General features: G+C 33.2%; 1 protein-coding gene across 9 annotated transcripts in view; it reads left to right on the top strand.

Moving 5' to 3' along the window:
- The window catches only part of NBEA (neurobeachin), a 514,211-nt gene that overhangs the window by 209,390 nt on the left and 292,755 nt on the right, over positions 1-12,066 (top strand). For 8 of the 9 annotated variants that reach the window (XM_040543716.1, XM_040543666.1, XM_040543691.1 and 5 more), the window contains 2 exons: positions 4,943-5,097; positions 9,017-9,143. In XM_040543716.1, the coding sequence (XP_040399650.1) occupies positions 4,943-5,097; positions 9,017-9,143 (282 nt within the window). The remainder of the gene's footprint in view (positions 1-4,942; positions 5,098-9,016; positions 9,144-12,066) is intronic. The other variant, XM_040543658.1, reaches the window with a different exon arrangement.

The raw sequence follows: 12,066 nt of genomic DNA, 5'->3' as shown, positions 1-12,066 counted from the left end.
CCTCTTGTTTGTTATTTAGCAATCTGTACACAGGTAGCTCTCTGAAAACTCTTATAACCTATGTAATGTTCATCTTTTCATACTCAGTGCATTGAACTTGTTATATCTTATAAATTAAATGTATGTATGTTTTATGGGGAGAAACTAGCATCTCTTTACTCTTTAGTATGATTCATTGGACATATAGCTGAAAACTATACTGGATTTCTGTCTTAATTTTTTTTTTTAAAAAATAAGCCTCTGTAAAAACAGTATTAAAGCCTTATTGACTTTTACAGAACTGCTGCTTTTTAGCTTTTGATTTGGGGGGATTTTTATTTTTTTTTTACATCACAGATAGGTTAGTTTCCTTCCCCATTTCCAGTCTACATCTCATACTATTCATTCCTTTATTATTTTTTCTTTGTTCAGTGATGTTTCTTGTACTTAATACATGACATTTTAGCTTATATTCTATCCAGATTCTTCAAACTCACTAAATTTCTGCTATTTCCAATTTCTCTATTCAGTCATGACCATTTGTCTTTCTTGATAGTAAGCTTTTTATCTCTTGCAGTATTTTCTTGTTTCTTGACAATTTTTAGATCATTTTAGATGCTTCAGCTAATTCATCATGAATGCCAGGGAGATTCTAGTGACTGCGAATTGCACTGGAAGTAAACCCTGAAACTCACTCTCCCACTTGATCTGAGCATGAAGATCAAAGACCTTCATGTCCTTGTCCTAAAAGCACACCTAAGACAATTCACTTCCTTTATTTAGAAACAATAATCATAATCATAATTATTTAGTAGATTAGGAGCACATTATATACTTTAAAATTTTGATATTTTGATGAATATATGCTATCAAATGACTTAAAGAACCAATAAGTGGACATTCAGTGCTAACACTTCATTTGCATGAGCCTCAAAGATTATATATTTCTGTGAGACTTCCAGAGTTACGTCTTTACTCCTTGATTTCAGATGAATCTTACCTTAATGCAGTAAGCCTAATAGAAGGTTGTCTTAAATAGGATTCAAAAAGTGCTATTAATACATGCTAACAAACACTTTTAAAAGATTTTAACCATGATCTGGGACTGAAATCAGGAAGAATAGTGAGTAATAAATATGCATGTTTCATAATGGATCAAACGTATATAGGCATAGAGAATACACAAAACTTTCAGAGAAGAAATGCTAAACTTTCTTTTCAAGACTGAGTTAATCTAACAGCAGGAACAAGGTAAGATGCAATATAGCAGACAAATTGTCCCCCATTTTCTACTGCGATTTCCTCTGAAACATCTGGCAGAAGTTGCTGTTTGACACAGAATACTCTTGTGAAAAAATTTTACTGAGGTATGTGCTTCTTGAAAATTCACAGAATCATAGAATAGTTTGGGTTGCAAGAGACCTTAAACACCACCTAGTTCCAACATGCTGCCATGAGCAGGGATACCTCCCACCAGACCACGTTGCTCAGAGCCCCATCCAACCTGGCCTTGAACACTTCCAGGGACGGGCCATCCACATCTTCTCTGGGCAGCCTGTTCCAGTGCCTCATCAACCTCACAGTAAAAAATTTCTTTCTAATGTCTAATCTAAATTTACCCTTTTTTAGTTTAAAACCATCACTACACTCCCTTTAAGGAGTCCCTTTCCACCTTTCTTGTAGGCCCCCTGTAGGTTTCTCCAGAGCCTTCTCTTCTCCTGGCTGAATTCAACTTTCTCAACCTGACAATCCCAATTCTCAGCCTGAGAGAAATTCTTCTGCTTTCTACTATCAGGGAAGGAAAAGAGGGGCAAGAATATTAATTCAGCCTTATTTAGTTTCAAGTATTCCAGAAGAGTGTACAGAGATTTTAATTTAGTTGCCAGTGCTCAGATAGGTAGTACTAGACATCCAGTACTGGAGGCTTATCTCTAACCTCTTGATTGAACAGAATGATTAAGCTTGAGGGCCTTTGGATTTTAAGAAGGAGAAGAGGTTCAAAACATGGATTAGACTGAGAGAGAAAATATACCACTGTACAAACTGACTTGTCTGTCACCAGCACTGAGTAGCTAAAATTTTAAGGAAAGTTAACTTGAGAATGTATTTTTTTTTATTTCAATTTTCTCTTTTTGCATTTCAACATATTAATGGTGTTATTTTCTATCTAAATATTTAATGTGAATTGCTAAACTGCAGATGAATTCTGTAGCCCTTTGCTGAGGTTATTTAATGAACCAGCAATGCGTGAGTGGTATGCAGGTAGAACCAACACTCACGTTAAACACGATGTGAATTACGATTACTTCAGGCTTAGGTTTAGAATTTAAAAAGGACACTCAGAGCAGCAGAATAATGATTAGTAGTCACATTTATGTTTAAAATTGTAAAATACCTGATGAACTGAATCAGTTTCTACAGTCAATTACTACTAAGCCTTTGTTGACTAAATCACTGAGGAACATTTGGGACCATGATGATGTGATTCAGGAAAATGTGCACCAGTTTGGAATCCTGAAATATGTTGTATAATATGTTGTATAAAACATGGCCTAAAAAAGAAATGACAGAATTATATATGACCTTTTCTTCTAGTCTGTAGATTTTTGTTCCTTCATGACAAGAATATCTGAATGCTTGGCAGAGATACATATCAGGCATCTATCACATTAAATTCTTTCTTTCATTCATATTATCTTTAGGTAGATAACTATGCATCTTTCATAAATCTGTTTTGGTTTGGCTTGGCTGTTGTTTTCACTGTTCGTGCTATTGGAGTGGTTTGAGTGGCTAAAAGATGGTGTGTGTTTTTTTTAACTTGAAAGCTGTCAGTCTTTCACTTTTCTTGTTCTGCTACTGCTTTGATTGTTTTGCACATTTCTGTCCAGTCTATTGTGTTGTTCATAGAGTTTCTTAGTCTTCTTCATCTGGATGTCATTCTCTATATTCACTCATTGTATATTGTTTTACCAGGAGAATGAGACATTTTGACAAGATTACCATGTATGATATGTCAGAAAACGGCATTTTCTTTCAAACTAGGATGATAATGTCTCACTGATTTTGCATCCTCTTATGTTTCTTGTGATTATTTTTAATTTAATAACACCTTACCTGTCTTCATGTCCTGATTCACACCTAAAAAGAACATCAACCAGATGTAGAGCATTAGTACTTGTGGAATATGGGGAGGATTGTCCTTTCTTCCAAAAGGAATTAATTTTCAGACTTAAACTACACTCTTAAGAAAACAGTCTTCTAAAGAAGATTTCTTCTTGTGTTTTTATGACATTGTAGGGACTCTGCTGTTGTCAGTACCTACTCAATATTCCTTAACTCAAGTATTCCAGAACTCAAGTATTTGGTTGAAACATTAATTGAGCTACAGATCTTTTGTGTGGATAGGAGCTAATTTTATGAATTTTCATACTTTTATGGTGCAGATTAATCTACCAGTGTAGACTCAAGTTTTATTCACCTGTAGCAGCTACTATGTAAACACTTTATATCACCAAGGACTGAAAGAGATTATTAACTACAGATGAAAGCAATTATTTTAGGGTCACATATCTTAATCAATAGTTATTGCATTGTGCAAACTCATCTTCTCCTAATGTGAATGGAAAGAGACAGAAAACCATCAATATGCCTAGAGTTACCTTTCTGAAATACATGCTTTAGGGTAGTGGTAAAACTGTTGTTGAGAATGCAGAGATATTAACTGGGACTGCGATCCCCTCTAAAAAGAGTTTAAAAATTATTATTATTATTGTTATTGTTATTGTTGTTGTTATTATTATTATTTTATGCTTGAGGAACCTTTTGTACACTGTCATCAAATAAAAGATCATAAAAAATAAGTTGTATGTTATTTTCACAATGGCATCACCAATACAATTTCCATCACCAGGCTTTGAATGGAAATCCAGAGAAATTGAGGACTTAGACATATATTAACTACATTCACAAAAGACAAAAACAAAACTCTGCACGTTTTGATCCATTATGTGCCATCATGTTTACATGAAAGTATAACAAAATAATTACCAAAGGAACTTCTAGAGCAAAATGTGGCCTTATTGCCCTAAATAGTTACATTTTCTTCCTACTTTATTTGGTTACAATAAATATTTTTAATTATAAAGGAAAATGTATCTGCTCAAGTAGGAAATGTGTATGATGATGAAAATACGTTGTCTTAATATTTACAAATATCATTTGTTTCAGGTTTAGTTTTTCACCCAGTTTTTCTATTGGCATAGACTTTTATTGGAATCATTTTTTTAAATAAAGAAATTGAAAAATTAAGTAGAAAAATTTTAATTTACCTGTCTGCACTATGACAGCTGTCCAGTGTTGAAAAAGTGTTAATTAAATGTCTATCTTTTCCTTCTTCTTCCCTTTTAGCACATGCAATGTGTTTACAAATTCTCAAGACTACATTTAAACATTATTTTTTTAAAGGGCATAATACCAATATTGTGCAAGTAAATCTTTACTACTAGTATTCTGGCATAGTTTTGAATGCTTGATATTTTCTTTGCAAATCTAGAACACAGGCGCACATAGTGGTGTCAACAACATATCAATGAAGTGATGTGATGTTTCAGTTTTGGGGACACTGAAAGAGAAATTGGGTTTCTCAGAGTGACAAGCAACTGCAGAAAATTAGAGTAAATCTTTCTATTAAATAGGAGTATGTTTTCATATATATGAAACTATATATGTATATATGAAACTATATATATATGGTTTGACTATAAGTTGACTTTGAAACCATATATATATATATGGTTTCATATATAGTTCACATAGTCAACCTATTTCAGAAAGATTAAGGAAATTGCCATTATTATGTGTTCTTTATCAATAGCATTATAACAGAGTGTAATCCTGTAATAAGCAAAAACTCTTGCTAACTCTGCTGCAGAGTTTTAGTAATCTGCCATTTCTTTTCCTACAGGAGCGTGGTCGTACCAGTGAAGAAGCCCCCACCAGGTAGTCTGGCCGTGACCACAGTTGGAACTGCCACAGCGGGGAGTGGGCTGCCACCGGGTAGTACACCTAATATATTTGCTGCAACAGGAGCTACACCAAAAAGTATGATTAATACAACAGGTATTGTCCTTAAATATTTTTGTGACGCTCATTTTTCCTTTTTTTTTTTTCTTCTTTTTTGGTTTGTTTTTGTTATTTTTAGTGGTGTTTTGTTTTGTTATTTTAGTGGTGTTTTGTTTTGTTTTGTTTTCAACCATCTTTTCAGTTATTGTTTTTGCACTGTTCAAAAAAACCTGGAAAGACTAAATCTTGTCCTTTGTTAGAGACAGTATTCTCACTTGGTGTATGTTTACAGTCTTTGATAGTACATGTTGGACTTGCACAACCTTTAAATAAGTTTAATATTGTTTTATAGTCATAGTTCAGAATAAAAATGAGCTAGCTTCTCCAGTGCTCTGCAGTAGAGGATGTTTGTATGATATATACCAATTAATACCACCCTGCACACCGAAGAAATTAAAGACTACAGGATATTTATGCATATATCATAGAATGTGAAGGTTAATAGTTTTGGCAATCATTATTTATCATACAAGTATTTTGTGGTTTTTGGAAGGTTTTTTGGTAAGAACTTACCTAATTTAACTCTAGTCATGTCTTATCAGTAGTTATTTATTGTGACCTATAGAAGAAGGATAAGAGTTTTTTTAACTATTTAAACTAGTAAAAATGGGATTGTCTATCATGAAAGAATCTGTTGACTACAGAGGCTGTGGTTTCCTATCAGAAATGAATCCTTACTGTGAGAGCAACTGATGTTTACTTAAACTCCTTTGAAATGTCTGACTGTGGTCTGTTTTCTTTCTAAACTAAGCAAAAGCACTTGAGAGAAGAGCTCTCTTCAAGGATATCACAACTGCAGTCAAGGGTTGAGAAAATTAAAGTCTCCCTGGGGTTGCAGAAAATGGAGGGGGAAGCTTTTAGCATCCTTCTACTTCATGGAATAATATGAAGACACACTCATTATTTTTTCTTTCTTTTTGCAGATTACCTTTAATACCTGGTAATAGAACTTTGATTTTTCTAATGAAAAAAAAAAAAAAGAAAACTAAGTTAATTATCCTGAGGCAGATGGGAGGGAAGAATGCTCTGAACATGTTTTTGCTTCTGTGAACGGTTTCATTTTGTGTAGCCAATTCTGTTAATCTTGAATGGATTTCCTTTTAGGTACTCTTGTATCATTCAAAAAATAACCTACATTGGAAACCTTGTTTTCCAAATGATATTGAGTAGTGTGAGCTTTTCAGACTCCTCACTGATTAAAGATCTGGCGTATTTTGGCTGGAATGTAGTAGCTCTTCTTTGTAAGTAATAGCATTTAAAAATCAGTCGTCTCCCTGATACCACCCTTAGTAGAGGAAAGTATTGCAGGTACCATGGTACGTTCATATTTTTGTAGATTTTATAGCTTTTTCTGGTTTTTGTTTGTTTGTTTGTTTGTTGTGTTTTTTTTTTGGTTTTGTTTGTTTGTTTGTTTGTTTTACATTTTGTATTTGTCTCCTAGCTTGATTTATGGAAAGTATTAATTAGATGAAATTTCAAGTGTCAGATTTAATTAGTCAGAACTAAATGTGTACTGAACTTCTTGTGATCTTATTTGGTAAAGCCTTTTATGCCTGAATTCATCTGAATGAACTTTATTGATTAATTCTATCAAGAAAGAGTTTTCAAAATGATTCCTTTCCAACAAATTTAATATCAACATTTTAGAAACAGTAAATGCATTAATGGCAGTAAGAATTAGCATAACACTGAAAACATATATATGTTAAATTAAAATGCTTGTTTTGCAACTTTTAATTTAGCTATGCCTACAGTAGTTAAAACAGTGATTGTATATGTCAGTTTTTGAAGTGTGTGCATCAAGTATCCAGATGCTTTTAGGTTGTAGAGTTTGTGAAATTACCTGTTTTAATGATTTTAGGGTAGTAAAGAGAACTTCATTAAACCACAGAGATTTTTACTATGACAAAAAAGGAACAGTTTACAATTTTATTAGAAACACTAGATGTCCCCCCAAACCTATTTACAGCTGTTTTTACAGTATGTCACAGATAGTGTGCCAATGCAATTTTATCTTTGAGGTGTATTCTGTGCTGGAATTCTGAGGAAGGTGGTGTGTGGGTTTTGTTCGTTTGTTTGTTTGTTTGTTTAAGTTATTCGTAGATTGGAGTCAGTGTTTACATTTCATCTGCCATCGCTGTCATAGTCAATGTCACTGTCACAATGCAATGAAATGTATGTTACTGATGCCCTTCTAGTGCTTTGAATATTTCTTTTGGGTGACAGGTTTTCTTCCTTCATTCCTGTAAGAATCTGTTTCTGTAGTTTTTAGAGTTGATTTCTGTAATTCCTATCCTGATTCTCAACTCTGTGTTAAATCAGTAGTTCTTAGTCTGTTTAGCCTTCTCTTCTGGGATCCTCACTGGTTAAACAACTTAGCAACTACTTTTTTAAACAAAAGCCATAATGAAAAAAAAAATGGAAGGAAAAGGGGAACAGCAATGTGTGTTACCTAAGTACATATAACCCACCTCTCATTCACACTGTAATAAAACTCTAGTAATTAGAGTAAATCAGTTCCTACTCTAAATCTTGAACCAACTACTATAGTAGCCCAACAAAACCTACTTCATTTTGATATTGTTTTGAAAGTGTTTTTTTTAAATGAGACAGTCAAAAATCCAATTTTTACCTTAATTCATTTCAAAAAACAAAATACTTAAAGGCAAAAAAAAAAAATTGTACCTGCTGCCAGAAAATGTTTGCCCATTACCAGCCTTTTATCTCTACTTCATTTTCAGCTGGCTGCTTAAGCAGTTAAGAAATCATACTGGCTTTGTAAAGATTATATTTATTATTTGCAGGAAACTAAAATATATATATTAATATGCCTCTATATCAGTTACTAACACTGACCAGCGATGGGGAGTTACTAGTTATGATTTAAAAGAAATTGGTAGAGTAATGTAGTTGATCCCTAAACTTCATTTTTTGGGGTCTTCCACCTCTTGTTGCTAACTTGGCTAAACCTTCCTCATTGCTTGACACCCTCATCTCTGGTAACATTGCAGTCCCTCTAACTCCACAATAGTTAGTTGATACCTCTGTTGCTGTGATGTGTTACATGGCATGGTGACCATGCAGCAGAATACTGACAGCATTTATCACGATGCTTTTCACTACTGCTCATGGCCACTGTATGCCTTTTCTGTTTTGCTTCAGAGAGTCTGAACTCACAGTGCTGTTTCAGCAAACATGATAGATTGGCATTTACAGTCTAAGTGTAGCCCTTAGCTCTGACCCACATCACATAAAATATAAATGTACACCCTGTTGCATCTTTTTTCTGTGCAGCTGTTCACAACCCATTGAAATGATACCCCCACTGCCCTCCTTACTCTTCAGGTCTTAAAATTCTCCTTGACTTGAAGAAGGAAACTGAAAAACTAAAATCAGAGTCTTGTTAGAGTATTAATATTCTTCAGATGCTAGATTCCACCATTACTTGCTGAAGGAATGAACATTTTCTATTTTCTGAGTCATTTTTTTAATTTCTATTTAAAAGAAAAAAATTCTATTTGTCTGTAGTTGCAACTGGGCAGCCAAGACATATGTACATATAGAAAAAAAAAAAACAGTTTAACTCCTATTCTTCTCAAGCTCACCTTAAATATACCTGTATTTTAGAAAGTTCTTGATTTACAGGATGATGTAAAATGTTCTCATCTTTGGAATATAATTTGAGAGTAATGAAAATTGCCTGACTTTCAGTAGCTATTTAAGCTTATTATTTTTATACCAGCAAAATAAGGTATTAATTTATATGGTATTCACATTGAATGTTTTTAATTGTTTTAGAATAAGTAACATTATTTCCTTACTTAAAAGTAAATGAATAAGACAAGGACTATATTAAAAGTTTCTAAAAGTTACATTTTTTCAGATTGAATTAAGACCTGTATTTTTTGGGGGACAGGTGCAGTAGACTCAGGATCTTCTTCTTCCTCTTCGTCATCCAGCTTTGTGAATGGTGCTACCAGCAAAAATCTCCCAGCTGTCCAAACTGTTGCTCCAATGCCAGAGGATTCAGCTGAAAATATGAGGTACACAAGTTCTATCTTTTAATATTAATTATCATTTCTCTTCCCACAACAACCTCATACATACAAAACACTATAAAAAGGAAAATATATATATGAGAATGTATTTTAGCTTCCTCATTATGCCTTGCTGTATTTATTCATATAATTCAATATATATTTATAAACTTGTTTAGTACTAAGTATGTACAGGCTAAAATAACACTTCACTGAAAAGCCTGATTTCTTAGGACTATGCTGGTCACTAAAACTTCGTTAAAAGTTATTTTTCAGTTTACCAGCTTTTTACAACACTCAGTAATGAAAGTAAAAATCAGAATGCAAGCACAACTTGGCAGTAGGGCATTAGTAAGTGGAGAGACACAAACTCTTCTGAGCAAACAAAAGCCCTATTTAAATTAGAGAGGGTGAAAACGGACATGCATTTGTGCAGCTAACTAAATGGTGGACTAGATCTAGCTATAGCAAGAGGAACATATCATGGAATAGTCCCCTAAAATTGCCCTCTAAAATTCCTATTGCATGTCTTTATGTGATAATTTATTTTGTAAAGGTATTCATTTGTGCCACAGCACATGTCAAAGATGAATTTTCAACCTTTTCAATGTGCACACCTATTTGCCCTAAAAAGCTGCAACTGGATATAGTAAATAGCTGACAAGTCTCCCTTAGTTGGCTAGCTAATTCAAGATGTGGTTTTAAGATTGGAATGAAAACAACAACCATGAATTGTTCATGAGCTTAAAAGTTGCCAGGTCTTGTCCTATAGGAGAATTTAATTCCTTAATGCACTCCAGTGCATAAAACTATTTTTGTCTCATATGTTAGGACAGTATATTTCTGAGGACAAAGTCTTTTATAAAATTCAGATACTGAAGTATGTTAAAATTAACTTGAATCTTTAATAAATTTATTGTTAAACAATTTTAACCAATGCAATGTTCATATATTTTTTCAAAAGCATTTTGAAAGTTTTTGTCCTGGAGTCAAGGAACAACTTCAGTTGCAAAATCTGGCATTCAAATTTTGAATTCTGAGTTTGAACTCAAAAGTAGTTGTACTCCAAGTACTAACTATAATTAGTCACTGGAAAAATTTATATGGAGCACTACATCAAAAATGTAGATAAATTAATCAACCTGAGAAATGTCTTTGGGGCTTTTTTTCTTTTCTTCACTTCCCTTTTCTACTAAAACTTTATTTTGATAATAGACCATTTTTGTTTTTCTCATTTTAAAATTATTGTGCTCCTAAAAGTCAGAGCTGTTTGTGGGAATGGAAAGCATGAAGTGACAGCTAACTTGTCTAAGCCTTCCCTTACAGTAACTGCACAGGAAAAAAATAACTACTTATTGCTGTAGACCAAGCAGAAGAGAGCGAGCAGGAGGATGATCTTGGACTCTTAGGCATTTAATAGTCTTGATTTGTAAGTGGAGGTTTGGTCCAGCATGAGGTTGCGAAGGTAGCATACTTGGGACTGGGACAGTGTGTGCCGCTACCTCAGAATCTTGTTACAGCTCTGCTGTGGTGATTATATATATCCAAGGCTATAGATCATGTTGCTTTTTCTATTTGATTTCACATAACATTACAGAAATTGTAAAACATTGTACAGACTAGACTTTATCATGAACATAAAAAGTGTTTACTCTTTCTAAATATTTTCAATTGTCATCTAAAGTATTTCACTTCTACCTTCTGTTTCTTTTTACTCTAAAAGATATGTTTTTAATGCTTTGTCACAGAATGTGACAGCTGTGATTCTCATAATATAATTTTTGATTAAGTTTATAAAATTTAAAGAGTTTTCTGCTGTCCTCACAAAGTAATGCATCCATCCATGCTGCCAGGTCCAGGTGAGAATTGTGTTTGTGCTGTCCTGGATGTCTATCTTCCTTACACATTCAATGATATTATATCATGTTTATATCATGTTTCATTTCAAGTCTTACAAGAATCTTTAGCTATCTAAAAAAAAAAAAAAAAAAAAAAAAAAGTAGGCACACAGAAATTTGGCTTAATAACCAGGGACTCATGCTGGATTGGTGGGCAAAGAATGAATTGATTCTCCTGTAATTTCATAGTCATCATTCATAGACACACTGCTTTTGATAAGAGGAAGGTAAACATGTGTAACATGCAATAACATGGTACTAGTTCTGTTGAGTGTAAAATCCTACTAAGGAAGTAAATTAAATGGTTCAAATAACAGTTAGTTTTTACAGTAGGGAATTTAATAATTTCCAGAATCTCTTGTCTGTAGCTTGTATAAGCTTTGCATTTCGGAAAATTTTTATAAGAAGTGAGGCTTTTAGTGGAATTTTATCAGTTCCTTTGAGATAAAATACTGGTCTTTAGATTTTTTTTTAGATTTTTATTTAGATCTAACAGTAATACATCAAGAACTATTTCAAAAGATCCGCTTGGGATCCCTGCAATTGAAACTATATATAACAGTACATTTAATAAAAGTTGTTTTTGACATTCTTGGTAGGTTTTATGTAAACCTTTATTTCCACAGGCTGAAGTAAAAAAATTGCATACCTAATTCTCTCACTAGATTGAAGTAAATCCCTTACATTCCTTCTTTGTGAGCAACTCAAGCACTAGCTACTAAGAACTTTTCACAGGGTTATTTGCTTTTTTTCCCTTGCAGTTTAAAAAGTATTTTTTTAATCTGCTGCTGCTACTGTGCTCCTTAAGTATTCCTTGTCCCAGTTTATCACCTTTGTGCTCTTGCTGTCTCCCCTGTCCCATCATATGTAATTATATATAGTATATATTATTTATTTTCTTAGATGTGTTGCCTTTCATCTGCAAAATAAATAGTCTTGAATTTGGATGCTGTTAAAATGCATTTAAGAATATGTACAACTGGAGAGGAAAAAATATTTTGTTTGTTGATCACAAAATATCCTTAAAAACT

This window comes from Cygnus olor, chromosome 1 (assembly GCF_009769625.2).
Source record: "Cygnus olor isolate bCygOlo1 chromosome 1, bCygOlo1.pri.v2, whole genome shotgun sequence".
Taxonomy (NCBI): domain Eukaryota; kingdom Metazoa; phylum Chordata; class Aves; order Anseriformes; family Anatidae; genus Cygnus; species Cygnus olor.
Note: the sequence above shows the minus strand (reverse complement) of the source record. Positions and strands in the feature narration are given on the sequence as shown.